This window comes from Chiloscyllium plagiosum, chromosome 6 (assembly GCF_004010195.1).
Source record: "Chiloscyllium plagiosum isolate BGI_BamShark_2017 chromosome 6, ASM401019v2, whole genome shotgun sequence".
In the NCBI taxonomy this organism is placed as follows: Eukaryota; Metazoa; Chordata; class Chondrichthyes; order Orectolobiformes; family Hemiscylliidae; genus Chiloscyllium; species Chiloscyllium plagiosum.
Genome location: NC_057715.1, coordinates 92,310,242 through 92,337,976, shown reverse-complemented (window position 1 = coordinate 92,337,976; position 27,735 = coordinate 92,310,242). Strand labels below are relative to the sequence as shown.

At 40.7% G+C, this 27,735-nt stretch overlaps 2 protein-coding genes across 2 annotated transcripts in view; both read right to left on the bottom strand.

Moving 5' to 3' along the window:
• The window catches only part of LOC122551163 (high-affinity choline transporter 1-like), a 36,505-nt gene extending 33,691 nt beyond the window's left edge, over positions 1-2,814 (bottom strand). The window contains exon 1 of the mRNA XM_043692789.1: positions 2,750-2,814. The gene's annotated coding sequence lies outside the window, so the exon portion shown is untranslated. The remainder of the gene's footprint in view (positions 1-2,749) is intronic.
• A 4,430-nt stretch (positions 2,815-7,244) lies between these two features.
• Positions 7,245-27,735, bottom strand: part of LOC122550816 (FRAS1-related extracellular matrix protein 2-like) — a 238,936-nt gene continuing 218,445 nt past the window's right edge. The window contains exons 17-24 of the mRNA XM_043692118.1: positions 25,019-25,211; positions 21,354-21,458; positions 20,604-20,731; positions 19,206-19,340; positions 15,363-15,489; positions 14,218-14,405; positions 13,747-13,893; positions 7,245-10,282 (exon numbers count right to left, since the gene is read on the bottom strand). Coding sequence (XP_043548053.1) covers positions 9,782-10,282; positions 13,747-13,893; positions 14,218-14,405; positions 15,363-15,489; positions 19,206-19,340; positions 20,604-20,731; positions 21,354-21,458; positions 25,019-25,211 — 1,524 coding nt within the window. The 3' untranslated portion in view covers positions 7,245-9,781. The remainder of the gene's footprint in view (positions 10,283-13,746; positions 13,894-14,217; positions 14,406-15,362; positions 15,490-19,205; positions 19,341-20,603; positions 20,732-21,353; positions 21,459-25,018; positions 25,212-27,735) is intronic.

Sequence of the window (27,735 nt, the reverse complement as noted above, 5' to 3'; positions counted from 1 at the left end):
GTGCTGTGAGACAGCAGTGCTAATCACTGAGCCACTGTGCCAACCTATTCCATCATTTTCAATGCTTTTCGTGCCTTTGATGTAGAGGAGCTAATGGTGGACTTGGGTAGACAAAATTAAAAATTACACAACACCAGTTTATAGTCCAATAGGTTTATTAGGAAGCGCTAGCTTTTGGAGCACTGCTCCTTCATCAGTTCGCTGTCACAGGATATAGTTGTAATGCCCATTGTCACAGCGACCTGATGAAGGAGTAGCGCTCTGAAAGCTAGTACTTCCAAATAAACCTGTTGGACTATAAGCTGGTGTTGTGCGTTTTTTTAACTTTATCCTGTAAATTCTTTCTTGCCAGTGCGTAGACAAAGTGGAACACAAACATATGATGGTGGCAGGAGTGGAAAGAAGAAAGAGCATTCGAAAGGCAACAAGTTTCAAACTCTTGCAGAAGAAGGACAGAAACTCAGCAGGCAGATTCCTAATGAGACCTCTGTTTCTTTCTCCACAATTCTGCCCGACCTGCAGCGTTCTCTGTGTTTGTTTCAGGTATCAGCATCCACAGTATTTTGGTTTCAGTGTAGAGAAATTGGTTACTGAACAAAACAGAAGCCTTTTGAACGAAATAAAAGTCAAGGATGTAGTGCATGTTTGAGAAGTGGACCTGATTTGAGATTGAGAAGTTAGCAGAGTCTGGAAGTTAATGAAAGAAAGGGAGTTCAATATGGAAGTGAAAATTGAAATTGCTGATGATGAGGAGCTATTTGGTAAAAGCAGGTGGTAGATAATCCTGCCTGTTTTGCATATATATCAAGGTCCTTTGCTCGGGGAGATAGAATCAAGTGGAATAGGTGAAGGTGATGGAGGCCAGATTTACTAAAAAGCTATTTAAAATATCATGCACCAAAATGTCATTGAAATGCAGCAACTTGATCAGGCACGTCTCCTTCAAAATGTAGTTCTTAATAAAATGACTGACCCTTAGAGCATAGATACTCAGGATTGAAAAGCTCTATCCAAGGGAACAGGTGCTTTCCTGGATAGGAAGGCATGAAAACCCTGCACATCTCACTTATATTTTCAAGGATCGGTTACTACATACAACCTGCAAATTGCCAAGGATTGAATATGCACTTAACACCACCATGGCACTGTAAGAGGTATACTTACCTTACACTGCTAAGGGCTGATTAAGTCCTGACGAAGGGCTTCTGCCTGAAACATCGATTCTCCTGCTCTTCACATGCTGCCTGACCTACTGTGCTTTTCCAGTACTACACTCTTAACTCTGATCTCCAGCATCTGCAGTCCTCACTTACCCCACTAAGAGTCAAATACAACCATCCCTCATTCAGTGCACTTACTTCCTGAAAATTAGCTTGTTAAATGAAAACACCCTAAAATAGATGCTTTGCCATACAAAAACATGCGAAAACATTGAATTACATTTCTGGTGTGATCGTTGCAAGAACAATGAACAGCAAAGCACCAACAAAGCACTGAAAACAAATTTGAATACTTTATGCCATCACAGCATAATGTACCATAAATCTTATTATAAGAGTGATCTGGACTAAAGAGTGTTTCTCAAGGTTATAGCTGCTGAGCCTGATCTTACAGTGTTTTGGGGAGGCAGACTAAAGATAAAATAAAGAACTGGAAATCTGAAACAAAAAAACAGAAATTGCTGGAGAAATTCAGCAGATCTGGTAGCATCTGTGGAGAGACAAACAGATCTAATGGTTCAAGTCTAATGATCCAGCTTCAGACAAATATCTGGCTGCTGCAAGGTTCACTCCAGGATCTGGGGTGCTGGACAGTGGACTGAGGATAACAGCACTAGGCTGATATGACCCGCCTGTTCACAACATTACTATGTATATCCACTTGGACCACTCAAGTAGCCTGCACTAAATTGTAAGCATGGCTGTGCCTTGGGCTGAGGACCAGTTCCTGAGGCTACAAAACCTCAAGCCTGCCTGAATGGCCAGGAGAATCAGACTGAATGCAGTGTAGCTGAGCCAGCTACAGGAGGTTGGGTTTATCATCAACCTGGGAACCAGCAATTCACTGTGCACTGTAAGTATTTTACAAATATTCAGGTAGTTATTAAACCTGAAGGTGTCAGAACCAAAATGTTGGTGTGCTTCTGAATGCATGCACTGTACTAAATTAACAATTGAGGTCATGTTCAGCAATGCTACTCAGGAAAGGTTTCGATTTGTAAAACCTCTCTGAAACAAAAAGGCAGGCTTTAAGTGGGGGATCTCTGTTGGTACAATTTATCAGCAATCACTGTAATGTCAGGGATCAGACACATGGTCTACAATACAGATCTCTTCCAAATCCCCACTCACCCCCACTTCTCCTCACACTGATAATTTCTTCAAGGATCAGATCATTACATTATTAGATGATCAGGTATTGGGAAGTCTTAAAGTCATAAAGCATGGAAGAGACACTTCAGTTCAACTAGTCCACACCATGTTCCCAAACTAAACTAGCCCCACTTGCCTATGTTTGGCTCATATCCTTCCAAGTCCTTCCTAATCATGTACTAATCCAAATGTCTTGTAAATGTTGTCACTGTACCTGCATCTATCACTTCCTCTCGCAGTTTATTCCACACACGAAACACTCTTGTGAAAAAGGTTGCTCGCTATGTCCTTTCTAAAACTTTCTCCTCTCACTTTAAAAATCTACCCCGAAGTTCTGAATTCTGCAACTCCAGGGAAAAAAAACTGTTGGTATTCACCTTAAAAAGCTTGAACTTTTTCTCTCACTCGGATAGGAGCTTCTTTCTCCAAAAGGACCAGGCATGTAATCCACCAGACTACCAGTGTAGACAGTGGTCAAGCTGCCCCAGCAGTGAACTGGCAGGCTCTAGAAAACATCACAAGATGTGAAAGGAACTGATGTATTCAAAACTAAAATGATTGGTTAAAGAAAGATCAAGACAGCCCTCATCTCTCATGGGTCACATGAGGAGCTGACCAACAACTGCTGGAAGAAAACCATCTTTCCAAATTATGGAGGATTGAATTAATATGATGGAGCGACTGTATGGTACGGAGACATGGAAAACTTAGAGTTAATTGAGGAATACAATCAAACCTTACCCAGTGGGCAGCACTGATGGATCAGGAGAGAAGGGAAAAAATGCCTCTTGAAATCAGAAGCCTGGAGAAAAGAACATGTTTATTTGATGCTATACATTTTGCAGATAGAATTTAAAATTCAGATTACTCAGTCACATTTGTTTCTTTCCATAAAAGTAGAGGATACAGTGGAGAATTAAATTTTTTCTGAATAACTTAGATCAATTCATATTGCAAGATTTCAAAAAGATAGGTCAGAGGTTTTCGACAATGAACAAAGTCTGACCTAAATATAGTTAATGGACAATGGGATCTTTCATAGAAATTTAGACATTTGTGCCAATCAATTAGAAATTTTGAAAGGTGTCATTGACCAGAAATTATTCTTGTTAAATGGTTTCTTTGTAAATGTCTAGAGTACTTTCCAATTTGACTCTTCTATTTCCTCTAAATTCATAGGGACGAAATTACCATGATGTATAACAACAAACCACAGAGCTCTTTTGTCTGTTGCAGCCTTATGACTGTCACAGGATTGGAGCTTGCACAGCTAAGTACTTAGCCACTGTTGTTTCAGAGGCAACCGAGGTCAGGAAACAGAGCTGCCAGCATATTGACGTTCTGCAATAAAAGCAAAGTATTGCAAATGCTGGAAACCTAAACTAAAAGCAAAATGTTAGAAAAACTCAGAGGAGCTGGCAGCATCTGCACAGACAGGAACAGTGTCTGTAATTCAAGTCTTATATGATACTTCAAAGAAGACATGTCAGACTTGAAACATTTACTTTTATTTTTCTCTCCACAGATGCTGCCAGACCTACTGATTTTCTCCAGTACTGTCTCTTTTTACTTATTGAGATTCTGTTCTATGTCGGGTGTCAGTTTAGATGTTCATTAAGAAGCTCATTTAACAAGGAGATGGCTTCTGGGTCTCTGCATTATGCAAACTATGCTTCATGAGTTCATGACAATTACTGTCCAGCTGTCTGCCTGGATTGACTTTAAATAACTCCTCATTATGGTTCAGGAACTCTTAACCATTCACGAAGAGAATACTTGAAAATACTTAACTGGCTGCAAAATAGAAGCCATGCAATGATGTGTGTGAGGCTCACAGACAAGTCATCGTGTTTTAAATATTACTTTCACAAGATAATTATAGGTGTTAAAAGAAATTCAGCCTGTCTTAGCTTATCCAGAAATAACCTTCAGCATTTGATTATTTGTTGTAATTGCTACATTTTCATTCTCCTACTTCTCTCTGAAATCTGAACTGTATATTGATCATTCTTTACTTGAGAAGAAATACTTGAAATCAGTCAAAAAGATTCATTTTACCTTTTTTTAACCTCATGTCATTCCATTCTTTTTTTAGTTGAATCAATGTAAAATTTTACTATGTCTGTTTTTCGCTTAACAATTTAAATTTGGTCAAAATCACTTCAATCTTCATTTGCAATAACTGGAGTAGTACATACAAGCAGAAATTGAAGAGAGATAAGCTTATTTCAAATGGTATATTTGGGGTAGGCTGTGTAGCTCTCAAACAGTGTAGAGCTGGACTGCATGCTTAGCCAGTGCTGCTGGTCCACGATGTGCTAAGTAGTGAGGAGGATAGCCTGAGACTACAGGACAATACAGACTGTATGGTCAGATGGACTGAACAGTGACAAGTGCATTTTAATCCAGAAAAGTGTGAGGTGGTGCATTTTACAAGGACTAAAAAGCCAAGGGAGTACACATTGAATGATAGAACCCTAGGAAGTAATAAGAATCAGAGGGACCCTGATGTGCATGTCCACAGATCCTTGGAGGCAGAAGGACAGGCAGATAAAGTGATTAAGAAAACATATGGGATACTTGCCTTTATTAGGTCGCACATTAAAACATAGATTCAAAGCGGGGCCCTCACTCCTAAAGTGCATTGTCTAACATGAGTTATCACCTCTTGCACATTGATAAAACCTTTAATTGTCTAGGGACAAAGACTCGAAAGGAATCCGGATTTTGCATTTTAATCAGCAGTCTACCTCCTAACTGATTAAAGAATTCAACAATGACAGCTTGTTTTAAGGTTGTTAACTTTTTGCTTATGAGTACTATGTTTTATACCTCTCTATCATACTGCAACTGAGGAAGGAATGGAGCTCCAAAAGCTTGCAATATCAAATAAACCTGTTGGACTATAATCTGGTGTCATTTGAGTTTTGACCTTTATTAGTCAAGGTATTGAATACAAGAACAAGGAAGCTATGATGGAGCTGTTATGTTATTTAGGTCATAGCTGAAGCACCATGTATAGTTCAGGTCACATTACAGGAAGGATGTGATTGAACTATAGTGTAGAAGAGATTCACCAGGACATTGCCGGGGCTGGAGCAACTTAGCTAAGAAGAGAGATTTGATAGGCTATAGCTGTTTTCCTTCGAACAGAGAAGGCTGATGAAAAAATTCTAATTGAGGTGTACAAAGTTCTAAGGGGCATACACAGGGTAGATAGGAAAACATTTTACTCAAACGACTGTTGATATCTAGAAGTGACTGCCTGAAAAAGTGGGAGAGGTGGGTTCCACCAAAAAATATTTAGATAAGCATTTCAAATGCCATCGCATATAAGACTAAAGGCCAAGTGCCAGAAAATGGGAGTAGAATAGATGGACATTTGATGACTGGCGTGGACACAATGTGCTGAAGTGCATCTTTTCATGCTGTAAAAACTTTCGGACTCGCCCTTTGTGACAATATGAGTGCCTTGCCATAAGGCAATTAAACATTATTTTGCTTGGGTTGCAAACTCCGGATGAATGCATTCCTAGAAATACCTTCATATCCTGCTCCTTCTTCATGTTCCCTCAACTAGTCACCCAAGACAGCCATCCTTGCAGGACAACACATTCCAATATCGATTGGAACTTTGAACAAATTTTTTGGCACTCAATCAAGCGTTTCTCGAGTGCCAGTTAATTAGCCTTTCTTTTTAATTTTCTTTGTCATCGGAGTGGAAACACTCATTTTTATTCAACGTATGTTGTGAAATTTGAACGGGTTCAGAAAGGTTTTACGAGGATGTTTGCAGGGGTGGAGGATTTGAGCTATAGCGAGAGGCTGAATAGGCTGGGGCTGTTTTCCCTGGAGCATCAGAGGCTGAGGTGACCTTATAGAGGTTTATAAAATCACGAGGGGCATGGATAGGGAAAATAGACAAGGTCTTTCCCCTGGGGAGGGGAGGCCAGAACTAGATGGCATAGCTCTAGGGTGAGAGGGAAAAAATTCAAAAGGGACCTCAGCGGCATTTTCAGGCAGAGGGTGGTACGTGTGCGGAATGAGTTGTCAGAGGAAGTGGTGGAGGTTGGTACAATTACAACACTTAAAAGACATCTGGATGGGTATAGGAAGGGTTCAGAGGGATATGAACCAAGTGCTGGCAAATGGGACAAAATTAGGTCAGGATAACTGGTCGGCATGGACGAGTTCGACCAAAGGGTCTGCTTCCGTGCTGTACATCTCTATGACACAGATGGAAATGTGTTGCTGGAAAAGCGCAGCAGGTCAGGCAGCATCTAGGGAACAGGAGAATCGACATTTCGGGCATTAGCCCTTCTTCAGGAATGCCCGAAACGTCGATTCTCCTGTTCCCTAGATGCTGCCTGACCTGCTGCGCTTTTCCAGCAACACATTTCCATCTCTGATCTCCAGCATCTGCAGACCTCACTTTCATCTCTATGACACATCAGTGTCAAGAAGAATAATTGTCAAACCCTGGAAACTCTTCGCTAATCCTAAAGGGTCGACTTTGCAGCTAAAAATTAACCAAGTGAACTTACGTCCTCATCTCCAAGTTGCTCTTTAAAAGCTCACATCCAAAAAGGCATCCATTTTGGCACCAGGAGATGAATAACAAAAAAGCAAAGGGATTTGTTGTTTTCTTTAGCCAAATGAGTTGTTACTTACAAACTGACAACAAGAAAATCATGAGCCAGGAATTCTTCACGTCTACTCCTTCACTGAAAGTGCTGTGTTAACTCCACTGCAGTGAGCATTCAACTGCACTTCCAACCAAATTGTAGTAGAGTAGGTATAGGTCTGAGGAAATTCCAGCCAAACATAGATGGCAGTATTAAGAATTTAATACATAGGGATTATTATCTTGACTAAGTTCACTCATGAGAAAAGTGATCATTAAGTTTGTGTCAGGACTTGCGTTCATTGTATATTCAATATATCAATATTACATGTGGAATTGGCAAGGCCAAACAAAGGGTCTGTTAATAACTTCTCCTTTCAACACTCTTGCAAGGGTGAACAGGAGCAAGCTTATTGAGAGTACATTAAAGCAAGTTCCATACATCCTTTGTAAATGGCACTACAATGGTGACTTTTGACTTTTGATAATCTTCCTTTGAATGACATAGTTAAAATAGACCTTATAAGCACTGAAATTCCAGTTTACAAGAACTCAATACACAGAAAACAAAAAGGAAATGTAGCATGGACTGAGGGAAAAATAGGACATGCTCTTGTAAAATCAACTTTATTTATTACAAGTAGGAGAAAGAATATTTTATTTGAATGCAATATGACACATTCCTAAAAAAGAAAGGAAGGGTTAAAATTATAATTTTTAGCTGCAGCTTTTTACATTATTCCTAGAAATGATTTTTGCCAACTTTATACTTGCTGATGTGTTACAAATAGTTACAATATGCAGCCAATAAGTTTAATACTGACTACTTTCCAGGAAAGCAAAATTAAATAATCTTGCTTAAATATCAGTGTCCCACAATGGAATAATTCGATTTGCAAACAAGTTTCCAAACACAACAGGCAAGAGATGTTGCTAAGAGTGCAGCAAAATGTGTAGAATAACCAAATTATCCTTTTATGCTTCATGGATAAATTCTATTTCCATCGAATGCATGGTTTTCCTACTTCAAATGAGAGTTGGTATCATACATAAAGAATTACAATGACAGATTTAAAACATTACTTAAAACAAAATGAAATGAACTAATGGTGCATAACAAGGCAGAAATAAAAAAAGTCAAGTGAACAGTGAATTATTTCAGGATTTTCTATAGTTTATACATAAAGCACCTACAGTGTTCATATAGTCCACTGTTACAATCAGTTGAGTATTTTGAAGCATTTTTGTTGTAAAATTTGTCGCTACACATTCTATAATGAAATAACCATGACTACACTGCAGGCACACACAAGACTAAGTAGCCAGTATGCTGTTGTCAATAGGATCTCAATAAAATATAGCACTTTGTACGTGAACTTTACATTACATCCACTCAAAGTGTAAAGAAAAACAGTTTAAATTTGGATCCAAGGGGGGTTGTTTCTGGAGAGATGATTTGAGATTTAAAACATGAAAATAAAGTACTGGTAGTTATAGATGAATTAGTGGTGACAGGACTAAATTGAAGTGATGAATTAACTGAAACAGAAAATATCAAATACCACTAGCTTTATTGTGATTTTTTTTTCCTATGACATGATAGTATCACTGCACTAAGTAGTCAGAACGACAACATTGTATGAAGCCACACACAATTACTGAAGACCTAATTATTAGGTCTACTCTTGCATCAGTGCAGAGATTACCTGGCCTTGGTCTAGAGTTATTCCGTAGATCAGAGCAGACCTAGTGAGGAAGTCTTACAGAAGTTAACTTCACTTGCCATTATGGAAAAAAAAAAGTGATGTGGTGACTTTTTTTTAATTTTAAGGAAGGCACATCCTTGGCCACCAAGGACAGTTACAACAAGCCCGCTAAACATTTACACACCCACCATCTGCTATTCCCTCATGCAGCACAAGATAATACTTAGTGACAGCAGTACACATGCAGTAAATACACTTTCTTGCAGATCAGAGCATAATGTGACACATGAAATGAATAAACTGAACCTGCCCAAGAATTTTAAATAAAGATATAAAACAAGAAAGCACCATGTGGATAACTTACAGACCACAGGGTGTGCAAGCTAAAGCACCTCAGTATTCCCAAATGAACAAAACAATCTCTAGGTGATTTTTTTTTGTATTTATAAAATTTTATCAGGAGATGCAAAGATTATAAGGCACTTCCCTTGGAACTATTTTGCTATTCCATGACTGGTTAGTCTTCCAGTGCATTTGTCTGCGCTGCAATATTCTTCTACAAAATGCTGACTTCCTCATTTACAAGCTAGAAACAAACAGAACATAAAAAAATTGATTTATTGAGTCTTCTAACTACTGCACCTCCAGTCTTTACATCATCTACATAAGTTAATAAATCTCCTTTACAATAGGAAAGGACTAATAGCACCTTTAGATACAGTCGTCTTTTAATCCTGATCAGGGAAAGCAATTTAAAAAATAGTGGATTCCCTTCACACATAACCCTTGGCTGCCCCACCCCTCCTCCCTTGACATATGTGATGCAGTCTGTGCAGTGCCTCTCGATGGACAGTGCATTTTAGGTCACTTGCTGAATTCTGTGCAAAAATGATAATTGAGACCCATGACCTAGTTTCTGTGAATGTGATGTTGCATGGGTTCCAAAACCAAACATTCAAGTACAGCTGGAGTCAAGTGACTACAGTAATTGGATAAATAACATTCTGGTCTTTGTAATAAGGCACAGTTCAAGTCCTCTGAGGCACTCTGGAGTTGGCTGAGTTAGAACTTGATGTTGATCAAACCTCAGAACTGTCGTTGTGATAATTCTGTGCAGTCATGGTCTGGACTCTGGATGATTTCTTGTATGCTCCCTTATCTGATTGTTTTCTGCGCTTCAACATGATGACAATGATAATGACGACACAAATAGCGAGGATTAAGGCTGCAAAGCCTCCAATAATGGGAACGTTGCCAATTTTGTCACCTCGGTCATTTGGTGATCTAGCAACAGCTCCTTCAGGGTAGATCTCTTCCTCGACAACCTTCTTCCTGTTGCTGCGGTCCAAGGCAATATGCTGAATGTTGGTTCCTCTGTTGTTCTCGATGCCAATGTCCTCAGCCAGTAGAGGAGCTTCTTTAACTGATCGTTGCTGGCGTGAATGCCCCATGGAGCTCACATTTCCAGAATGTGAAAGAATATGATATTCCACACTTCTCTTTCCAATGCCTCTGCTAGCAGTGTCCCTAGAGCGCACGGTGTAAATGGCATGAATATACCACTCACGACCAGCAGCAACCTACAGATGAAATATAACATGATGATTCAGACTTCAGTGCAGCAATCTAAGCATTTAAAAATACAGATCAAATAACTGGACCTGACTGGAGAGAGAAAATAACTTTAAAGATGCCATTAACCATTTTATTTCACATCAGAGAACATAGTTTTAAAATAGATTTATCTTTTACAGTAGAATAGGCTGTTAAAGGAAGCCAGAGAGGAAATAGTGGATGTTGTGATGAACATTTTTCAATGAGGTAGCAGAGGTGGGATGTCCACAAATGTTGTATCATGATTCAAAAAGAATGCAAGGGATAGGCCAAATAATTATAGACTCGTTGGTCTAACCTCAGTGGTGGGCAAATTGCTCGAAATCACTAGGAAGAAGTGAGGACTGCAGATGCTGGAGATCAAAGTCGAGTGTGTGGTGCTGGAAAAGCATGTCAGGCAGCATCCGAGGATTCCTGATGAAGGGTTTTTGCCTGAAACATCGATACTCTTGTTCCTCAGATGCTGCCTGTCCAGCTGTGCTTTTCTAGCACCACACTCTCGACTTGAAATCACTATAGAGATAGAATTAGCTGTCACTACGAAAGGCACGCATTAAGCGTCATTGACTTTGTTAAGGGAAAGCCATATCTTACTAATATGATTGTTTTTTTTGCTCAAACAATTCAAAAAAAGTGATGAAGTGAGTGTAGTGGCTGCGGCCCACATGGGTTTCGTAAGGCATTTGACAGAGTCCCACTTGGCAAACTTGTCAGAAATAGCAAAACCTAAGGAATACCGGGGAATCTGATGAACTGGGTCCAGTAACAGCAAACTATGTGTAACAGTCGACAATGTTTTTGCAAATGGAAACTGGTTTCCAGTAATTTTCTGTGGGGTTTAGTATTAGGTTCTTGCTATTTATGGTATATAAGGATCATTGGACCAATAGATGTTGAAACATACAGTCCATCAAGTTTGCTGGACTGTTTAACGAAAGCATAGTGATCTGTTGACCATCAACTTGTTTCCTGCCTTTTCACTGGATGCAATGCTGGATCTATATCAGACACTGGTTAGGCTACAGCTGGAATTGTGTGTACAGTTTGGTCACCAAAGTACAGAAAGGACATATTGCTTGAGACAGAATACAGACAAGACTTACAAGAAAGCGGCCAGGACTTGAGAATTGCAGCCATGTGGAAAAATTGAATAGGCTAACATTACCCTCCTTTGTTCTAAGGTAAGCAAACAGTCACTTAATTGAGGTGTATAAAATAATGAGGGGCTTGGATAGGATGGAAATTAATGCAACTGCTTCCCTCCTGGAGAGGTAAAAGGGGGCACAGATTTAGATAAGAGGAGACATGAGAAAATGTGTCTTTACCCAAAGGGTGCCTGGAACTCACTGTTTGGTTTGTGGTTAAGGCAAATCCCTCAATACATTTGAAGGAACCTGATCTGTACCTGAAGCACTGTAAATTAGAAGGCCACAGATCAGGTGTTGGAAAGTGGTCAGCGGGATGGGTGGCTAGTATATTCAGAGACCTTTAGTGGCTAGTAACTCAGACTCGAACAGAAACACTAACAAATTGATGAACCTGCCATTGTATTTTCCAATGGGCTTTCTCAACAACTGTCTGTCTATGGATATTACAGTGCACAAAGACATTTAAGGTTGACAATTCAGGTTGCAATTTAAACATTAACTAATTAAAATTCAAACATACTCCATTGTGACAATCTACTATGAACATAAACCATCGTCGTGTGAAGGATGCCTCGGTGGAAAATTTATTATAAATGCCTAAAAGATACACCAATGAATTCCCACAGAAAATAAACACTTTTGGAGGTGCCAGGCACTAGCATTAGTAAATTAATTACCATTGCTTTGTTTGACCACTGAATGGATTGAGTACATTAAATGAAGCCCAGAAAAAAAGTTTGGTTAGAGATAAATTTTTTTGCTGGGTCTAATAAAAATGATCAGAAATAATTGAAAGTTTAGCTAGCTACTGACAAAGTAGTTACATTGGTAATTGGCAAAATAATAGAATTCATTATTCAGAACAAGGTTGTACAGTATTTAAAAGAAAATCTCCTAATAAGAGGGAGCTGATGTATCTCAAAAAATGCCCCAGAACACAATTAGGCCATTATTTATATGCCCAGTTCTGTGCAAGAACAACACACCTAGCCCCATTCTCCCACCTTTTCCCTGTGGCCCCCAAAATCCTTTTCTCTTCAGATAATGAATCTACTCAGTTTTGAAGGCCTTGGCTGAATTCGCATCAAGAGGAACCCCCCCCTCAGTGTGTTTTGTATGATTTTGTTATTCTTAATGGGGTGTGTGTCACTGGCCAGGTCTGCACTTACTGCTCATCCCTACTTGCCCTTAAAAAACTGGTAGTGAGCTCCCTTCTTGAACTGATACAGTCCATTCACTGGAGCTGATCTTTCGGGAGGGAATGCCAGGATTTCAATCCAGTGACATTGAAGGGATGGTGATATATTTGAAATCAGGATAGTGAGTGGCCTGGAGGGGAACTTGCAGATGATAGTGTTCCTATGTTGCTGCTTCTCTTGTCCTTCTGGATGGAATTAGTTATGAGTTTGGAAAGTTCTGTCTAAGGAACTTTGGTAAATTTCTGCATTACATCATGTAGATGGTACACACTGCTGCTACTAAGCATTGGTGAAGGAGAGTGTGAATGTTTTTGGATGTGGTGCCAATAAAGTGAGCTGCTTTGTCCGGGATGGTGTCAAGCTTCTTAAGTGTTGTTGAAACTACACTCATTTCGGCAAACGGGACTTCAGGAGGTGAATTACTTACAGTAGGATTGCTAGCATCTGAATTGTGTTTGTAGTCACAGTATTTTTATATCCAGTTCAGTTTCTGATCAATGGTAATGTCCCCAGGATGTTAATAAGGGGGGTGATTCAGTGATTGTAATGTCACTGAATGTCAAGGGGCAAGGCTTTGGTTCTCTCTTGCTGGAGATGGTCATTACCTGGAACCTGTCTGGTGTGAATGTTACTCTGTGAAGTTACCTGAAGGTTTACTTTGTGTTATTGTGTTGTGTGAATGTCAGCTCTCTAATTGAGCTGGCAGCTCTTGGGACAGACTGCCACCCTTAATAGGGGAGGCAGCCCTGGCTCTAGTCACTTAATAGGCTGCCACCAAAAATATCCAGATCGGACATTCTCTGCCCACAGAAGTGGGGTCATCCCCTGCTTTTGGCCCCTGCTGGTGATGTAACTGTTGCTTCCTCAGCAAAAGTCAACTAGTAGCTTCTGGACATAAAATATGTCTCAGTCCTAAAAATACCAAAAGTGATGAAACAATGATGCCACTAATGACACAATATCTGATTTTTTGTAACTGCAGCTGATAATCCTTGTGCTGATAGCACAGCATGTGCCTTCCAGCCAGCAAGTCAAGAAAGGTACTGTTTGTGTAAATAAAGGCAACAAACATGAGTTTCCTACCTGGAAGAGTGGGGAGGAGTCAATTCGAAAGCCATCAGATCCAGGCTGCCTGGAAAGTGGAATTGCTTCAGTGTCATCTATTGCAAGTTTAGCATTGAATGCGACATTTCCAAAATACGGATCCTGTGTCTCAGGCTGAGCCTTATCCTGTTCAGAAAAGTAAAAGTTACGTACATCACTGAAAATAAAAATACTCAAGCCACATTTGAGGAGGTTGATAATTTGTATTAAAGGCAGCCCAGAGAACTGTTTCCAACAATAAAATAATGGTTTCCAAGCAGAGCAATAGCAATGACGTTTAATAGATTAGCAGTAAAGGCACCTTAGTTAACGTGCATAAATTCACCTTTTCTCTCTCAACATTTTACTCAGCAATCTTCTCCTTACTCCTCCCAGAAAATTCATAGCTGTATTCTACTGGGCACACTTACAATGAGGAGCATTTTGAGCCATCTGAAATAATTGACTTACCAGGATTTTGAACCTGTATAAGAGAGAAGATGAGTCGGCCAGGCAGCCATATTCACTGTTTATTGGGTTGTACTTGGGCACATAACCATCAGCTCCTGTACACAGAAACACTTTCTCAATACTACAATGGAAAGAGTCTCCCAGGTTCTGCACAGGATCCACCATCACACGTCCATAGACTACTGATCCTGCGGGGAAAATAAATTTCAGTTAGGAATCTGATGAAACTTTGTATCGTATTACCAAACTATTTCCCTTGCCAGAAAAGTACTCTTTTGCTATTTTGGTATGCATATCATTCCACTTCCTGTGAAATTTCCTAATGAGCAAATCACCTCATTTTCAGGCCTCTATCTATCTAAAGCAGCAATTAATTACCGCAAATATTGTAGCGGCATGCTCTGACCTTCCCTAGCTTCATCTTGACACCACACTTTGTTCCACAATAGTGTGTACTGCTGAATAATTAGACAGGAGACAGATTCCATAGGACAATACAGCACATCATAATGCTGGTAATTTGTTTCTCAGGTAAACTAGGGACAGTGTTTCCAGTGGAACATTCTTTCAAAACATTCTTGTTGTTGGAAGGACACTCAACAGCGTAAAAGTGCAAAACTGTTGCAAATTATTATATATTATGTCACTGGGATGACACCAGCGACCATACATCTTTATACAAATTTCACAGCAGACTCACTGCTTTTGTGAACTGATTCTGGTAGATATCAGAATTGGCAATTGGCACTTGTCAGGGCTCACTTGGCTTGACCTCATTGAGGGGTCTAGAGAAGAGCACCTAATTTATGTAAGATGGGCAGATAGCTTTCTGTCCTGTCCCCATTGGCTAACTGCACTTTCTATACAGAAAATTTGCTGCTTAACCACTAATGGAATGGGGGTTGAGAGAGAGAGCCAGTGTGGGGACGGGGAGAGAATGTTTTGGGGAAGAAGGATTGTCAAGGCTTCTTTCTGGAGTCCTCGCACAGCCATACAAGCTGTCGTCAAATTTTAAGAGAAACAACTGCTGCCTTTGAATGGATTTCAGGATGCCCAGCCTTTTAGGTTGTGTATGAGGACTTGATTATTAAACAGCATGTTTCTTTTCTCTGTCAAGAAACCAGTAAATGGCCAGACTTCCATACCTTCAGTGAAAGCGACATCACTGCCTTCTCCAAATCCCATAGAGCCGTCCGACAGCCAGAGACCCTTTCTATTTAACAGGAACATTTGAGTATTCAGGCTGAACTCAGCAGCAACTGGATCACTCACCTGGAAGCAGCAGATAAAGTCAATAAGTCAAAACATAGTTTGCAACGATAATGATGGATAAATTTCAAACTTCATGGAAATGGAAAGAGTACTTTGATTCATGCCCATAATAGATGCCAATAACTCTACAGCACATGTATATCAGCTGTTCAATTGCCCACTAACCACCTTGCACAAACCCCACCTAGGATGTAGTATGGATGGAAAACATACATGGCCCACTCAAGGTGCAAGAACAACAAGGTAACTGAATTAGCTGCACAAAGACTGATATACCATCAATAAGTCAAATTTTATTTATTTATCTGTGCACTGTGCTGTGGCCAGCCAGCTTAGAGTCAATCCCCTGAACTGAGGAGATTCTAGTCTCCTGTTAATATTGGTCAGCCAGGGCTTTTCTAATTGGCTCAGGTTAACAACCCCAATCAAGGATCTCATAGTCAACCAGATCCACCTGGTTCCAATCACTACAATAACCAAAGGATCTGATGTAAGCCATGCACTCCTGCTGCATTCAGTCATGAATGATGCTGCATGATGAAGCACTAACAAAAGGAGGAGGTTTCACACATATCCTCATCCTGAACGACTGGGGAGCCTAACACATCAGCGCAAACGACAAAGCTGAATGCTACTATCTTTAGCCAAAAGTACCTGTCCAGTTCAGTCTTATCCTGAGGAACTCACCCCCACTCCAACTCTTCAAACAAGTTGATTCAGTTCACATGAAATTGCTGAAAGCACTGGATACCACCCTGATAACAATGGAGTAGCTGTGTCACAAGCCAAGCTGTTCGAGTACAGTTACAATCCTGGCAATTAACCCATCATTGTGAAAAATCACCCAGGTACATTATGCCCACAAAATACAGGCCAAATCCCAAAACATCAGCCTCCAAAGACAGTGACAACAAGCTTTAACTTGTCCACTGAAACTAAGCTTGGATTATGCCTGGGCCACTTAGCTCCTGACCTCATTACACATTTAATTCCATTGTGGACAAACAAGATGTGAACTTGAGAGGTGAGGTGAGTGTAACTGCCCTTGACATCAAAGCATCTTTAGGATTAAGCAGCATCAAGCAGCCAAGGCAACACCAAAGTCAATGGAATTGGGGGAAAACTCTCTAATGTTAGAGCCACTCCTAAATGAAAAAAAGATGGTTGTTGGAAGTCAACCATCTCAGTCCCAGGACATCTTTACAAGTGTTCCTACTGCTAGATTGGGATCAACAAATAATTTGAAGGCTCTTGTGCACAGTGGTAGTGAGCAAGGAGGCCTGAGTTCAAATCCGACCTGTTCAGAGGTGTGTCATTGCACATGAATAGGTTGATTAAAAATATGAATTAATGAATAATTTTGACACCGAGTATTACAAAGTCAAAATGTATATATAGCCCTTTAAGACAGAAAGTGCTTTTCTGAGCTGAGTGATTTTTGACATCACGCGTGTCTGTGACTAGCTGACTGCTGCATCGAGTGCTGAGAATTGATAATATGTAACCGTCGGCTTGGGGTTGTGTTTTGACGTTAAGCTTTGAATTTAACCAATTAATTTAAATTATGACCAGGATACCAAAAGAAAACAACTGAATCAGAATTGTGATTGTATTGGCAACGTCAGAACAATGAAAGAATACAAGTCTTCGGGATGCAAAAAGTGCATTTTGAAAATTGAAGAGAGCTAACCCATCGAACTGGAGAGCACGCCATTTGAAAGGGGCTCTCAAAACGAAATCTCTGAGAAGGCACTATCTATCAAAAGGTACCTTTCTCGGCAAAAACAATGAAAAGTAAGAAGATGACACATGGAGATGACTGCGACTTGGAAGCCCAGAAGGAAGAGAGCATAAGAGGCTGTATGGACCTAGGGAGATTAAGTTGATTTAACGTTTTATAATTGTGTTACGGGAGCAGCATTTTATAGAGTCGGGGTTAGATAGTGATTAGTTAAGAAGAAAAAGGGGGCTCAGTTATGTTATAGTTTTTGATTAATGTTCACTGTCACGAGTTAGAAAAATAAATCTTTTTATTCGTTGAGCAGTGGAAATCAAAGGTTCTTTTTTACTCACACACTTCTAGCTGATTACAGGTGAGGCAAGCTTATCTGGGGTTTTAGTTTTAATTAGCAGAGGGGTTTGACCTCCTGTTGTAACACTAAGCAACAGAAAGAAATAACTATCAAAAGCTACTAAGGTAGGCTCTCTAAAGGTGGAGGAGAGATATTTAGAGAGAACTCCAGAGCTTTGTGTGAAGTTTCTGTGCATTTGCAATTCTTACCCCTGCTCATCATGTTATATAAGCTCTCTGTACATTGCTAACTACAAGGTAGATTTGCTAATATCATCCTCTTTCATCTACGCAGCTTACTTTGTCTTGTGCAGGACAGGAAAACCATTTGGTCGGCTCATGAGATGAGACTCTTGTTTTAAATAAGATATAGGTTATTGCATGATAGCAATTATGTACAAGTTACACTGATTTGTCAGACATTATTAGAGACAATGTAGATCTTAGTCCTTCGAGATTCTTGGTGTTACCCACCAAGCCCAAATGATGGTAGTGCTTCAGGTGCTCCTCAGTATTAACCTTTTCGGATCTTTACTGCCTTGCATAACTGCCAATAATGGAGCAAATGAAATTGCAAAATTCCAGAATTAGAGGAGTCCCAAGACCTCAAAAACTTGTAAGACTGGAGGAGGTTCTGGAGATAGAATTGACAAACAAGTATGGATAAGATGGAATTCTGGCTGATGTAACCTGCATGTGGGATGGTCAGAAAGGCACCAGATGCAAAATAAAAAACACAGAAAGTGTCCAGAAATGTGTGATAAAAACCATGAAGAAGGAAAGGGCAGATATATGGTTTATGTTCTTGAAAGTCATGAATTTAAAACATATAGGGATCAGGCAGGAAGTGGACCTGGTGGAACCATTATTATTTCTTGAATTTCATTTATGAGATTCTTATGATTTTGGAGCCAAGTGTTTGGGGTGGGAAATCTGACATCACCACAGTGAAGCCCAGGCAGTGTGAGTAATGAAGAGTAATGAATTTCCCACCCATACTAATTTCCTCACCCTCAAATGAACAAACGAAGAAGGAACAAGGTTAGGCTAATTGGCCTGCCAAGCCTGGTATGCCATTCAACAAAATCATAGTTGATTTGATTTTATCCCCAACTCTACACACCTGTAGATCCCGATAAATTTTCATCCCCTTGGTAATCAAGAACCTAAACACCTCAGAAGAAAGATGCCTCCTTATCTTTTTCTTTAATGAGCAGTCACTTATTTTTAAATTATTACCCCTAGGTTCTAGGTTTTCCCACAAGAAGAAACATCCTTTTGACATTCGTCCATTCAAGTCCCCTCAGGAATTTGTATGTGTCGATTAAGACACTTCTGACTCTTCTGAACTCCTGGGAATACAGGTTTGTCTGGCCTCTCTTCATCGGCAATCTGCCCATTCCAGGCATAAGTCTAGAAAACCTTCACTGAACTGCTACAGGAACAATAATGTACATAGTACTCCGGATGTGGTCTCACCAGTGCACCAACATGGAAATGATATGCATTTCAGTGAGAAAGTTCCCTGAATTGCAGTGTTGCTATTTTCATCACAGGAATATTGCCTTCCCACGCAACTGAGAGGAATGGGAGAGTTCACAGGCAAGGAAGAGAGGATCATTTGAGCTTTTTAATAATCTCATACCTGCTGAAACCTGATGTCAAGGTCAAAGGTTATTGGCTCCCTTGGATTGCACACGATTGGGATGGTATACTCCTGGCTCGGAGCAGAGACGCAAGGAATAAGCTTCACAGTGTATGTTCCTGAGTAATCACGGACCTAGGACAAGCAAAAGATTAACTGAAACCAGAGAAAATATACCCAGGTCACATCAGGTAATTAATCCTATATTTATAAATAATTACATCAACACAGAATATCATATCTTTCTGGATTTTTGATATATTATGGTAACTTTTTACATGTCTTTTAAAGTTTGATTTCATGGTTAGTGATCATACTAATAGCCTATCCAAGCCTTCCTCATTGCTGAAACCCACCAGCCCTGACAGCATCCTGATCAATCACCTCTGCACCCTGTCAGTTGCAATCACATCCTTCCAATAATGTGGTGACCAGAACTATACACACATTACGTCAGGTGTGGCCTATCCAGTGTTTCACACAGTTCCATAATAATCTCCTTGCTCTTGTATTCTGTGCATTGTTTACTAAGGACAAGTATCCCATTTATTTTTGAAACTGCTTTATCTACTGCCCTGATGTTGATTAAGACACCAGGAAAAAAAAATGTTGTGTTTTCTAAATAGTGCCATGGGTCCTTTTATTTCTACCTGGACTACTGTTAGAGGAAACGAGAGTTTGTGTTTAACAGTCCACTTGAAAGATGCTACCCCTGGTAACGCAGCATTTGAAACTGGGCAGTGAAAGCATAAACCATGTGGTCAAGTCCTTGAGCTGAGTTTTATGGGGTTACTCATTCTTTGCCCTCCCCCACTGACGAACACATCAGGGGTGGTGGAAGGAAACCCTGCTCATTGGAGCATCAAGCACCTTGCAGCTGTTTAACAGCTAATTCATTGATTTTCTCCAGCATGGTTGCAGGTCAATTGGCCCATCAAGTCCACACCAACCATCCAAAGAGCATCCCACCAAGAACCACCCTCTTACCCTATGCCTGTAACCCTGCATTCCCCATAGCCAATACATCTAACCTGCACATCTGTGGGAGGAAACCGGAGCATCTGGAGGAAATCCACACAGACACAGCGAGAATCAAACCCGGGTCCCAAGCGCTGTTAGGCAGCAGTGCTAACCATTGAGCTATTATGCCGCCCTCTTAACAGCCTCCTAACAGGCACACCTTTCCTGACACGTGGTACTAAAAATTGATGATAACACTCCAGTTGAGGCCAAACCAATACTCCTGACAAGCTTATTACAAACTACCCATTCCTGCATCTCCCACTGAACATGTCATATTTAAGAATCCTGATTTTCATCTGATCTTGCTAAGTCATAAAATATTGTGATCAACTGGTTCATCAATAATTCCTCTCAGTTTAAATTGATAAAACTTACAGCAAAATCTGAAGTAAAACTCCACTGTTGCTCAGGATGATTGTACGTTGGCTCAGTCCGCACTAAACTGAGGGTAAAGGTCAATCCTGGATGATCAGCTGACATAACCATGGAGCTCAGTGGTGATGCTGGAAAGGACAGATGATTTTAGGGCATCTCAAAAACACTATTACAAGCAGTCAAATAGCTACAAGTCTGTCAACATTTATTGTGAACATTAATATCTCGAACTGACAGCTCAAACCTATCATAACGTCATGTGGTGAACACTGAGGTGTGCTGATGTGAAGGTTAATTCAGTCAATGGTGTAAACCTTTTGTGGCTCTCCATATCAACTGACTCCTGTTATTTGACTAACATCCTCATTGTTCAACTTAGATACATGATCAGTTGAACAACCCTGTAGTACAAGTTACAGTTACACGTATGCACATGGAACAGTATTTAAAATCACAGAATACTGAAACCCAAAAGGAAACATTCAGTGAACCTATCTAGGCTTTTCGGAGAATAATAAGTCAGTCGGAGACTTCTCCACCTTCTCTATATTCCTGCAATTTTTTCTCATTTAACCAGTTGTCCAGTTTTCTTAAGGAAGTTCTTGCTGGGTTTGTATCTCCCATTCGATCTAGTGGTGCATTACACATCTTAAAGACGTACCATGTGAAATAGATGTGAGGGGTCTTCAGGAGAGAAGAAGGAAAGTGTTAAAAGGAAACCGAGCGATGATACAAAAGAAACTCACTCACCAGCATGTGACATAACAAAGAGACCCCGGAATCGTGCATCCGTACGGAAATTCACCACCAGGCGTCCTTCACTATTGATCCGCATGCTGGTTGGGTAAAGAGCACCTATCGGTACACACACAGGCATGTTTATTAACTTGGGCAAAAAGCATCTGAAATAGCGACCACTGATACTCAGAACTAACAGTGTGAACCTTCCTTAATATCATCTGATTGTAAGCCATCATGTGGAGGTGCCGGTGTTGGACTGGGTTGCACAAAGTTAACAATCACAGAACACCAAGTTATAGTCCAATAGGTCTATTTGGAAGTACAACCTTTCTGAGTGCTGTGAAAGCTTATACATTCAAATAAACCTGCTGGACTATAATCTGGTGTTGTGTGATTTTTAACTTCATCTAATGTAGTGTGAGATGTATTGACGTGAAGATGAACTCAGACAATGAAAATATAATGGGGTAAACCCACTCGAGCTCTACATATCATTCTAGCTCTCCATATCAACAGACAGCAGTTATTTGAGGAAAATCCTCACCCCTCAATTTAGGTATATGATCTGTTGGACCACGTTGGAAATGAGCTTCTTTAGATAAGTCAAACATTTTCTATCTAGCACATCTACTTTGTATGTAGGGAGGAAATTAAACCAGGAGAGATTTTTCAGAAAGGTTCAATGTTAATGCTAAACACAGACCCATTCCCCATTACTCTACATTTACCCCTGACTAATGCACCTAACTACACATCCCTGAACACTATGGGCAATTTAGCATGGCTAATTCACCCGATTTGCACATCTTTGGATTGTGGGAGGAAACAGAAGCACCCGGAGGAAACCCACGCAGACACAGGGAGAATGTGCAAACGCCACACAGTCACCCAAGGCTGGAATTGAACTCGGGTCCCTGGTGCTGTGAGGCAGCAGTGCTAACCACTGAGCCACCATGCCACCCAAAAATAGGATGGGTGGCTAACCCAACACCTTCCTGCTGAGCTCATCAATTCAGTGGGTGCTGGGAGATGTACATCCCTCTCAACCAAGGAGTCATCCCTTCTTCCTTCCACACTACTGCCTCGGAGAAACCCCTCTCCCAATCCTCCTGCCCACTACTGCCCTGTGATCCCTCTGATTCCTAGAACTCCAGCTCTTGCTATTTTGGAGTCAGCTATGATCCTCTTTGTGGTTCCTTGCTGTGGTACCAGGTCCTGCCAGGAGTGATGCAGCAGCTGGTAAATCAGATTAGCTGGCAGCTGCCGAGAGCTGAGGGGCAAATGTCTCGCTGTGGACCAGTTTAGCCACTCCCCAGCACAGCACAGAATGGCTGCATGGCAGGGTCACCCAATCCCATGAGCCTGAGAAGGTTGTGAAGAGGTGTAGCGATGGTTGGTGAGGGTCATGGAAAAACCCACTTAGAAACACAGCCCCTTGTCACTGTCGAGGTCAATGCTGGTCTGTTAGAAGGGCAGGAGTCCAATAGCATCTTCAGGAGTGAGCCACGGTTGGGGGTTCAACTGAAGATCAAGGACATGTTGATGGATGGTGGCTTTCACAATAAGACACATGGGATCTGAGGATGTCCAGAGCAAACCACCAGGCCCAGGGAAGATAAATTAAAGAGTGGATGTTTGTGAGGGCAGATGGCAGCATTGGGAGGTGGGAGAGGGGATGGATGCGGAGGTCTTCTTTCAATTATGACGGTCAGATAGCTTTGGTCACTCGTAGGTTTCCCATTTTGTGAAGCCTCAAGACACCAATGGGGTCTCCAACCAACACAGTGACACCCACAATTCCATGAACATTAACTTTGTGCGGTAACTTCGAGTGTAATATGCTTTTTGTAAACCTAAACACATGATATCCACTAGTGTTTCCTTACCAATCTCCAATGTACGACCTGAAACATTTGAAACAGATTTGCCAAGTGTGATTCCCTTTTTACAAATCTACATACACTCTAACCAATTCCCTTAAGATATTCTGTGTGCCATGTACTCTGTCCATGAGAACAGGAAAGGAAGGTCTTGTGGAAAAGTGGGTAGCACCCCAGCCTCTGAGCCAATCCCTCTGTGTTTGAAACCAACTCCAGCACTTGATGGCCACAGAAGGTGTGTTCAAAACATGGCCGAAGCAGGTTGAAATAGCAACCCGTGAATCCTGCCAATATATCAACAGCGGGTGGGAAGAGTGGGAAAATTGCCCAGTCACTCAATCTTGTTGTGGAGTGATAAGCTTCAAGGTATAGCTCTGGCAATACTGGTGACCTATTCCAGAAAAAAACTAGCACTGCAAATGGACATGTCCTGAGTAATGGGAAAGTCCTTATACTTCATACTATGTTTAGACTCATACACAAGGTTCCTCATGGGAGACTGGTTAGCAAGGTTAGATCACATGGAATACAGGGAGAACTCGCCACTTGGATACAGAACTGGCTTGCAGGAAACAAAGGGTGGTGGTGGAGGATTGCTTTTCATACTGGAGGTCTCAACCAGCGACGTGCCATAAGGATTGGTGCTCGGTCCACTGCTTTTTGTCATTTAAGTAAATGATTTGGATGTGAACATAGGAGATTTGGTTAGTAAGTTTACAGATTACACTAAAATTGGAGGTGTAGTGGACAGAGTACAGCGGGATCTTGATCACATGGGCCAATGGGATCAAGGAATGGCAGGTGGAGTTTAATTTGGATAAATGTGAGGTGCTCTATTTTGGAAAAGCAAATCTGGGTAGGACTTAAGTACTTAATGGTAAGGTCCTGGGGAGTATTGCTGGACAAAGAGACCTTGGAGTGCAGGTTCACAGTTCAGTGAAAGTAGAGTCCAAAGTACACAGGATAGTGAAGAAGGCGTTTGTTACGCTTGCCTTTATTGGTCAGTGCATTGAGTACAGGAGTTGGGAGGTCATGTTGCAGCTGTACAGGACATTGGTTAGGCCACTTCTGGAATACTGCATTCAATTCTGGTCTTCCCGCTGTTGGAAGAATGTTGGTGAAACTTGAAAGGGTTCAGAAAGGTTTTACAAGAATGTTGCCAGGTTTGGAGGATTTGAGCTATAGGGAGAGGCTGAACAGGCTGAGGATGTTTTCCCTGGAGCATCAGAGGCCGAGGGGTGACCTTATAGAGGTTTAGAAAATCATGAGAGACACGGATCGAAAAAATAGCCAAGGTCTTTTCCCCAAAGTGGAGGAATCCAAAAGTAGAGGGCATAAGTGTAAGGTGAGAGGGGAAAGGTTCAAAAGGGACTTAATGGACAGAGGGTGATGCATGTGTGGAACTAGATGCAAGAGGAAGTGGTGGAGGTTGATACAATTTTAACATTTAAAAGACATCTAGATGGTTGTATGAACAGGAAATGTTTGGAGGGAGATGGCAAATGCTGGTGAATGGGACTAGATTAGATTAATTTAGGATATCTGGTTGGCATGGACAAGTTGGATCGAAGGGTCTGTTTCTATGCTGTATAGCTCTATGACTCTAAGAGCATGGTGTGATTTTCTTTCTCTCTGTACAAAGCCTTACTAATGGGTGGATTTTACAAAATTGAGTTACAATTGCAGAAGTAAATTAGTGATGGGAGGTTTTCCTGATGAACTCAATCCCCACCGAACTGAACTTGCTGACAGTAAGAATTGGAAATGGTGAAGTAATCTCTAGCAATCACTAACCCTGCAATTCAGCCTCTGGTGGGCTGCCAATTCCATCCCTCCACAAGATGGCAGTGTCGTATACAAAAGTCAAACGAAGCTCTGATTGCAGGTCAAAGTGCTGCCAGCCACCAACACCCACTGGGGAATGGAAAACGTAGGAGACATAAAGAGGCACCCGCAGAGTTACGTAGGACTGCACAAGGTTTAAAACCTGAAGAGATAAAAAAAATTAAATTAAGTACAATAGGTTAAGCTTTTTGTAAAAGTCTAAAAATGGGGGCAGCATTGCCTCAAGAACAGTTTGATTACTGCTGAATTTCATTGCTCTGCAGAATTTGTTTTCATTTTTTTAGGTAATACACACATGTACTACTGTTAAAATGATTAACATTTTTATTTTTGTTCATCGTGTTTGATAGGTTCACAAAATTTAGTGGTTTTGCTAAGGCGAAATCCATGTTAAATTGCCCAAATCCTTTCCTAATATTTTCACTACAAATCCTTCTGTAAGTCTTTAGCTGAAGAATGGACACTTGCTGGTCAGTCACAGAAAGGTGGTAGGAATTTTACCACAAAGGTACTTTCCTTGATATTGCCTCAAGTAAATCAATTGTTTACATTGAAACTTCTTCAGACACACCCTCTAAGCCATTTACTGAGTGTGGGGAATGTGCAAAATGGATTACTCACAGACAGTCAAAGATTCTACAACTCATTAGAAGAGACAAGTAGGTGGGTATTTAATGAGGAACACAACACAGGTTGATGAGGGACTGAATGATATACAGCAAACTTTTTATTAACCAGCACCTATGAGACCAGGAGGGTGCTGGTTGATCAAATATTCTGGATAATCAGGAGGTCCACATTATCACATTAAAAACATACACTAAGAAACATAATGCAGAGGATACACACAGCACTGTTATATTTTATTTACAGCATACATTAATTAAATAATAATGCAACTTTTGCCTTACTGGCGCAGAGCCTTCTCACACACCCTCTACTGACTACTCAGACCTCGTTGTAGATCACAGTTTTTGAAGATAAATTAACTTAAACTTGAAACAATTGTTGATATTTCATGTGGCCATTTGATTGAAGAACAGGTATATTTACATTGAGGTAAATAAATCAAAAAGGCTATAATAATTGGACAGAATAATACAGTAAACTCTGTGGTATTTGAGGTATATAACTTTGGTCAGTTTATCAAGGGTATTGGTTTATTGAGAGCACCAGCTCATTGAGAGTGCCTGGTTAAAACAAAGTTTGCAGTACTGTATTTTCAGTTTTTGAGCCCTAATGACCTTTTCCAGTTCAGTGCATTCCATTCTCTAAGGAACGAAAGACTCCCATCTTCAGCTTTATCTATTTTACCTTGATAATAAACAGTACACAATGTGAAATCTGTTCACTTGCTCAGAACAAAGCACACGTGCCAGTTCGCATCTAGGAGGAACATCAATTTGTAAAAGACCAGGACTGATCCCGGCAACCCCTGCTTTCTGTCTATGTTTTTGATAAATGTCTGGTCAGCTTTGAACCTAACAACATCCAGGCATAGTTAAATGTGACTTTATATGAGGTCTTAAGTTGCCACAAAAGAACTACAGGTAAACCTTAATTTCTGCAGGCACGAATTCTGAGGGAGCAGTGTTTGGCTCACTGGAGGTGCTGAAGAAGCTGGTGAGAATGGCAAGTTAACCATGAGTATCAGTTCCATGTTGATTATCTGACTTGCCAGCAATTAGGCCTGTAGTAGTCAATAAAATGCCACATTATGGCCTCAATTTGCCTTTGGTAAAATTACCTGCCGTTGCAGATGATACAGGGCCTTTCAGACCTTTTGAGCCTGCTCCATCATTCAATATGACCAAGGCTGATTGTCTGTTTCAGCCCAAATTCCCGCTTTCTCCCTATTATCCGAGATGTGTTTAAAATTTAAATCTTTCCGGAAATTATTCCGTGAATTGGACTCCACGGCCTACTGTGGCAGAGAATTCCACAGGTTCACCACCTGTGGTGAAGCAACATTTCCTCATCACAGTCCTAAATATCCTTACACCGTGTAGCCTAGACTCCCCAATCAGGAAAAACATCTCCCCTGCATCTAGTCTTTTCAACCCTATTAGAATTTTATATGTTTTAGTCTAAACCACAGTTCATAAAAGCCCAGTCAAATATCTCTCCTGGTAGGACAGTCCTGCCATCCCATATCAGCTTTGTGACCAGACCAAAACTGCATGCAGTACTTCAGGTGAAGTCTGAGACCAAGACTCAGTATAATTGCAGTAAGAAATCCTTATTTCTGAACTCAAATCCGCTTCCAAAGAAGGCCAAGATACCATTGTCTTCCTGAGTGCATGCTGCACATGCCTGTCTACATTCACTGCCTAGTGTACAAGGACATTCGGATTCTTTTGTATATCCACACTTGCCAACACACTACCATTTAAATACTATTCTTCCTTTCCGTTTTTCAAACCAAAATACAGAACTTTACATTTAGCTAGGTTGTACTGCATCTGCCATGTGTTTGATCACTTCTCAATATGTCTAAATCAAATTGAAGTCTTTGCACATCCTCCCATAATTTATAATCTCACACAGTTTTGTGTCATCTGCAAACTTGGAAATGGTGCACATCTTTCCCTTCTCCAGGTCATTTACATATATCGTGAAGAGCTAGGGCCCAATCACTGATCCCTACGGCACTCCATTAGTTACTC